This window comes from Dinoponera quadriceps, unplaced genomic scaffold (genome assembly GCF_001313825.1).
Source record: "Dinoponera quadriceps isolate SergipeBrazil2010 unplaced genomic scaffold, ASM131382v1 scaffold2662, whole genome shotgun sequence".
NCBI classification, from domain to species: Eukaryota; Metazoa; Arthropoda; class Insecta; order Hymenoptera; family Formicidae; genus Dinoponera; species Dinoponera quadriceps.
The window spans coordinates 325,433-332,681 of NW_014556703.1; the positions used below are offsets into that span (position 1 = coordinate 325,433).

Here is a 7,249-nt window from a genome sequence, read left to right on the forward strand (position 1 = left end):
CATTTACCTAATGTAATTTATGAAAAAATGTAAACATATCTCGCACGTGGCGAATAAATTCTTAAACTAAATATAAATAAACGAAGATATTGTAAATATATTAAGTGTTATGTAAAAGCCAATTTGTATTACCGAAACGTCATAGTTGCATATTCAATGTTGTCAACAGATTATACAGGGTATAACTCGTTTATCGTTCTGTTGCTATTATAGGAATCATGGACTTAAATTTTTGCCGCAAATCTCCAGAAGCAACCTTGGAATTCCATATGGATTTCCTACACGGATTTCCACTTGGTTCTTTTCAACAAGGTATATAAATTACCGAAAAACTCATATGTAAAACATAAAGAACATATTAAAGTCCGCGACAGAGGATGCTCGTTTTCTCGAAAGATCTAGTAACGTATTAGAAATTAACCAATTGGGACGCAGCATCTAGTATGTTACTAGATCGATCGAGAAAACAAGCGTTATCTGACACAAACCTTACATCCACAATATTAGATCTCGGATCGAGATTTCTATGCGCTATGTCGGTAATATTGATTTGCTTAGGTATTAGAATTGTCAGTGATTTCCAGTAACTTTTATATCCGGCCGATAACTGTCGACTCGTGCAAAAACCAATGTCAGAGAGTTCGTTACCAGCGGGACAAACGGCGATGTTACGGTCGGTAATCACCGAGCGACGAGTCGGCGGCGCGCCGGCAGATGGCGGGAGCGATAAACGGCGCCGTCCGCGGCTCGGTCATTCAGCGAGCGGAAGCGGTCCCCGCCGTTTCCCGCGCGCGCCACGTCAGCTGATCGGCGCTGCGGCCGCGAGATGTCAACCGTCGCACGCAGGTGGTGCTCGCATTCGTAATGGCGTATGACGGCTGAGGGGCCACGGGCGAAACGGTGCTCGAGTTTTCGCGGATCCGTCGGTTTGGTGAACAAGTGTGCCGCGGCGTGTTGTCGGGCGGTCGCGGTAAGATGACCACGTCGACCGCGGTGTTGCCGTCGTACCAGCGCTTCGCGAACGGCGTGCCGGTGCCGTTGTTCTCGAGACGGTCCTTCCGTCCGCGCGAGAAGTACCTGATCCTACTGGTGTTCCTGACGTTCAGTGTCGTGTGCTTCGGCACCTTCTTCTTCCTGCCGGACTTCCGCACCGGCGGCGGCGCCGCCGTCAACAGTGTGTATCGCGTTTACCAACGCATGCAGAAGGCTGGACCCGACCTGCTGCTACCGGTACCGCCGCGCGCCTCTGGCGACGTCAAGGACTCTCGTTCGCTCGTAGGCGGTCATCCGAACGCGGTGCCGCCCGGTCATGAGGACAGTGATCACCAGGATGTCCACCTGGTCGAGGACAAGCAGAAGCTGCAGGTACGAGGTCGACCAGATATGACCCTTCGTGTTTCACTCTCCCCGCCTCGCTCGCTCTCTCGGACGCCTCGCGTCAGCTGTTAGGCGTCATCCTGCTTTTCGCGCGTTTTTCGAATTTTCGCCCCACGTCGAGATATCTCCTGCGAAGACAGGCGCGCATTTATTCGGACGACGCTGTGCCTCGAGTCGTGCCCCGTTTGTTTACATACGGCCATTGTGTGCATGGCGGACGCACGTGCGCCGCGCGTTGCGATTCTGTTTCAATGGACGATAACGATCTTCCATTGATCCGTTCCTTCCGTCGCGCGAACGCTGTTCGGACGCGTTTCTTCCCGAAACGATCGCGCGCCCCGAAGCGACGCGATTAGCATCGAAAAAGTTCGCCCGAGCGTAGAAATCCGCGACGCGTATCGAGCTCTCGATCGGCGTTTAAATTACTTCGCGGCGCTCAAGTAGTTCCCTCCGGCATTGTTTTCACGAGCTTGGGATTTTTCTGCGGAAACGCGCTGTTTTTCTCCCACGAATCCCGCAGCGGAACGTCTATGCTGTTACGTCTCGCTCGAGGTCACGGTTCGATGCTTTAACGCAATGTTTACATACATACGCACACACTGTTTTTCTCCGAAGGTGGACTGCAGGTGGAATTACGATCGCGTGTAACAGTTTCCCTCGGAATTTATCGCGTTCGTGATTTAAATCGGTTATCATGCGTGAATAGAGGTAATGATGCGCGGTCGAGTATCTCGAACATTTAAATAATTCCGACGGGCCGCGCACTGCGTGTGTGCGTGTGTGTGTACGGGCGATACCGGGACTTATGTTTTGTGTACATTTTTTCTCTCGCCTATTCAGAGCCGGCGGGTTTAACTCGCGCAAGGTCGCGCCGTGACCTTGGCCGCGCAAAGGAATTCCTTCGCGGATTGTCGAGCTTTTTACGTCGGGAATTGACGGCAGACGAATCAAGCCGATGCCGAGTTTCAGCGGTAAATGCCGACGTGCAAATTGGAGATGGGCTTACTTTTCAGTAACGGTTATGTCGATCATCATTCTTGTTTTTATGTAATCGCATGCAGAGAACGTAATTTACTCGGTTATGAACGCGTGACTCGTCGTTATTTCCGCTTTGCTCCGTGTTCTCTCATCGCGAAAGAAAATAATAACGAAGAATATCTCGATACAGGGGGCCTCGAGTCGCGATTAATTAAAATTCCCGCTACTCCGGGAACGTGTCGGCGTGTATTGAATGCTTTCGTGGAAGTCTAGTCTCGCCAAATGATCTCAGATAGCTCAGCTGGAAAATAGCGAGGAATTTCAAATAATACAGAGGGAGAGAACGATGATAAGACAGATAGGCGGGAGGGTCAAAAGTGGGAGATACAATCGTAGAAAATGAATTTCTGTCGAAATGTGTGAGGGAGATCAAAGAGAGGTACAACCGGAAAATAAATTTATATCGGAAATCCGGATCGAATATAAATGAACTGGTTAAAAGCGCGCTTTCCATCCGTGGATTTACGCTTTGTTTGGTAAAACGACGGAATATAAATTAGATTCCCCTCCCCCCCCCCCCCNCCGGGCGTTAATTAATATAGATAAGCCCGCGGTTAAAACACGGCTCTGTATGTAGCAACAAATGTAATTCATCGTGCTTGCAGACGCGTGACGTTGCCGCGTCGTTATTTCCGCTTTGCTGTTTTCTCCCGGGGAAAATAATCACGAGGAATATCCTGCTCGCCCTCCCCCTCCTCTCTTCCTCATCACTCCCATCGCCGTTTTGCACGCGCGCGGCTAACGTCGCGCTTTTTCGTCATAAATCAAACAGCGCGTCGTCGCGGTCGATTTTCGAAAGCGCTTCGAAGGACGGCTGCGATTACGTATAATAAAGACGAACGCGCGGTCGATTCGTCGCGCCGGTCGATCCTGGAATCCTGTAAATTGCGTCATTCCGCCTGGCAATATCCTAACTCTCCTCCGCCCGGAGCCGGTTAAAACGTTAAAACGCCGAACGGACCGACGCGACGTGCGGAATGCGCCGTGGCGTTGTTTTTCGCCTGTAAAGTACCAATGCTCAGACATGTTCACCGGGCAAGAGAAATTGGAATTTTACGAAGTAAAGTGTTCCTTGTGACATTTTTCTTCGGTATTTATTGGTTAGAGAAAGATTTGACTGTGATGACGGAATATATATTTTTGCGAAATATACTTCAGTTTTCTTATTAATTGCTTTATTTGTTCGGAATGAAATTTTATTTCGCCATATTTAAACAAACGTTTATTTTTCTACGAAACAAACCTTATATTTCACAAATGAATTTTCAAGTCTTTTTTTCTCAGTGTACCTAAACCTGAATATTCTCATTATTTTAGTCTTTAAATACGAATATTTATATTTTCAACATAAAATATATGTTAAGTGTATATTCATTAAGTATATATTCATTAATTGTGGGTAAATATTCATGGTTGAAATAAATTCATACATTGAAAAAAGGATTTCGTAATAAGTACTAAAATTCGGTGAATATTTACTGACCAAATATTTGATTACTGCAACTAATTTAGTTCCGTATACTAAATATACAATATACAGAACTGCACAGTACTGTACAGAATGTACAGAACTAAATTAATTGGTTACAGCATACGGAATTAAATTAATTGGTTGCAATAATCAAATATTCGATCGGTAAATATTTACAAAATTGTAATACTTTCCAGGTAAAAAGTTTGTATATAATTTCATATAAAATTACACATAATTATATACAATTATATACGTGTATAACGTATATATGAATTTTATCTCTCTCTATATAGCTACACATATAATTATGTATAAATTATACACGTCTACTCGGAATAAAAATACTGCTGAGTGAAAAATGGGAAAAATAGTTTGATTCAGTTAAATGTCTACATCGTAGGCAGCCATAAATACAAAGTATCTTTTAGACGTGGGACACATTTAATTATATATGATCATATATAGACATGCAGAGACAAAATTCATATATAATCACTTTTTCTACGTTATATTACCGAATCCTTTCTTTCAGTGTAGCTGAAAACTAAAGCAATAAAAATATCCAGGTTTAGCTGCATGCCCGGGTATTTCTATTTTTACCTTAGTCCCGAAGAACGGGGGACGCGTTGCTGGTTAATTCGATCAAGAGCTCGCTGTGCGTGTAAAGCGAAGAAGCACTAAGACGCGCGCGATATGCCGACGCCGGTTGTTATTCGAGCGTCCGTCTAGAGCAACGAGTGGCGCGAGAGAAAGTATGCCGCGTCAGCGTAATTGAGTGGCGATTCGCGCCGGACAAACGGCGCGCGTCTAGATATGAAGATAATTACTGTAAAACAACGAGCACGAGGCTAGAGAGATGCGTGTAAACAGACGGCGCGGGAAATATTTAAGAGATACTTAGCAACGCGCCGCGCGCGCGTCACGATGCTCGGCGCGATTTGTTTAATGATGAGGCGTTCGCGTTATCCGCTCGACGGAACGGTTTTTATTTCTTCCCCATCATTTATTCATTTATTTTCTTCTTATGTCATAATGCCTTTTTTATCAGCGAGATAAATGTCTCGCCGGCGAGAGTGTATATTGTTGTCTAATAATATCGCCGAGGGTGAAATTAATAGTGGGAATAAGCGAAAACGCGTGCGCTATCGCTTATCCCGTTACGAGAGTGGTTTCCCGCATGTGTTTCTTCCTCTTGAGTTTTCTTTTATTTTTCCTCCCTTCGCCGACGATAATATAACGGTAAGGCGAGTTCGAGAGAGCGTACACCTCGTCGTGATGGTGAATAAGGCGGGAGAGGAGCGCGCGTTCCGCGGAATCTGGATCGCGTACAGATGGCATGCGTGATATTCGCGCAAATGCACCGGTCTCTCTCTCTCGGAGATTCAGCGTGTCTCGCGTTAAGCCGTATCCTCGAGTTTGAGCGAGAATCGACGAGACACGCATTTACATAATTATCGGCGTTATTATAAACGAGTGTCGGCAGCGAAAGCGGCGGTATGCGCGATTTCAATGATCTCTTTTAGATCGGAAAATAATCAGCCGTGGTTATTAGTTTCGTTTAGTAAATATCGCTGATAAAACAAATGGTATTTTCCGAACAGGAAGTAAATGCGGACAGATTAAAATACCGCGGGGATTATTCCGATGCATTGTTATTCTGTCCCACACTTTTTTTTTTTTTACAATTTGGCTGTTTTCACATTCTTTTTTTCCGCTTTCTTTGCCAGCAATATTTCATAATTGATCTCATCGGTGGTTCTATTTTCCACTCATGGAAATAACGTAATCGCTTTTTTTTGCTCACTTTTGAGCGCACGCAGATATAAATTCGCGCATGAAAGACCGTGACGATATGGATCGGTGCATTTCGATTCGACCGTACGCGTCGATGATCATTAATTGAAAATTGCCGCGTTCGCGTGCGCGCGCCATCTGGAACGGCGATCCGGAACGCGCGATGCATCTCGATTGTGTCGATCCTGCGTCTTAGGCGAAAATCAACGAGGAGTATCAGCAGCAAAAGACATTAGAAAAACCGGACATTGAGGAGCCGCGAGTAGTGCGTACGAGTAGTGCCGTGTCAGTGATAGTGCACAAGGAAGAGATCCTGCAGACAGTGCCGCCGGCGCCTGCGGATAGACTGCCATTAACCGTCGGCGGGGAGGACAAAGACCCGGTCGCCAGACAACGAAGGGACAAAGTGAGAGAGGTGAGTCTAATTGAGAAAATTCAGTAAATATCACCGTCAAGGCGAGCGATTTGTCCCGCAATCTTCATCGTGCAAATATTGAAGCATCGCATTGCGCACACAACGGATTTTCTTATATTTACACCAGACACTTCGGTTAAGTTCTCTCCAACGATATATTCAAAAGAGAATAAGAGATTGGGGGGGGGGGGGGAATGTGAGGGAATNATAGATGTCAGTCATGAATATTCTCAGTTACTCGTCAATGTGTGTAAAGCAATTCTACGTATAATGGATTAAATATTTCATTAGAGGGGGAGGGTTAAATCGGTCGAATGCATTAAATTCCACCACGGGGATTTAATTGAAATCTACATTAAATTTAAATCGTGATATAATCGGAACTATCGGAGCATTATTATCGTGAGGGCGAAAAATTCCCGATGAGCTCTATACGAGTATGGCACGTAGTAAACTAGGTTCTTTTTCCTTTTTTTTTTTTTCGTTTTAATTGAATGTAAAATCATTTCTCGCGTCGGGGCTGTTATTTTGTTGCCCATTTCAAGTAAGCAATTTCTCGTTTTACTGCGAGCTTATACAAGCTGACATTCCGCTATCTGGGCCATTTAAATCGGATCTTTTCCATGTGTGCGCTCGCATGTGCCCTCGTGGAAAAAAGTCCCATGGCGTCTCGCGCATCGTCGTGGAATTGCCGACATTTCCACATAAACGGGAAGTGAGAGAAGCCGCTTTTTCGCGGCGGGTACTTTCGCTCGCGCCACGACAGCTACGTCGTGTTTCGCAAAATAATGAACCGGGATTTTTAAATTGACCCCGAGAAGTTCAATCTCCTGGCACAATGCGCCGCTCCTACGCTCTGCATGCAAATTGCTTCTATAAAAACCATAGGATCATAACGAGTCTTCTGGAAAAAAAAGGAATAAAATAAAAAGGCAAAAAAAATCATCTGTCCGTGTCGCCGACTTGCCAGGCTCCACACATACATATATATATATAAAACTCAATTTCGGGGCAAGTTCTGAAATTGCATAGCGCACACTGGAAGAACGACGAATCGTTTTTGTGGGGGTATCAGGTTCGCGTCGGCATATACGAATAAAAATGAGTGATGAAATACAGAAAAGCATTCTGCGCGCCCCCCCCCCCCCCCC

The 7,249-nt window shown here is 45.4% G+C and overlaps 1 protein-coding gene across 1 annotated transcript in view; it reads left to right on the top strand.

The window, feature by feature from the left end:
- Positions 1-883: 883 nt before the first annotated feature.
- The window catches only part of LOC106748027 (mannosyl-oligosaccharide 1,2-alpha-mannosidase IA), a 357,345-nt gene continuing 350,979 nt past the window's right edge, over positions 884-7,249 (top strand). Inside the window, exons 1-2 of the mRNA XM_014626177.1 lie at positions 884-1,365; positions 5,880-6,098. Coding sequence (XP_014481663.1) covers positions 976-1,365; positions 5,880-6,098 — 609 coding nt within the window. The 5' untranslated portion in view covers positions 884-975. The remainder of the gene's footprint in view (positions 1,366-5,879; positions 6,099-7,249) is intronic.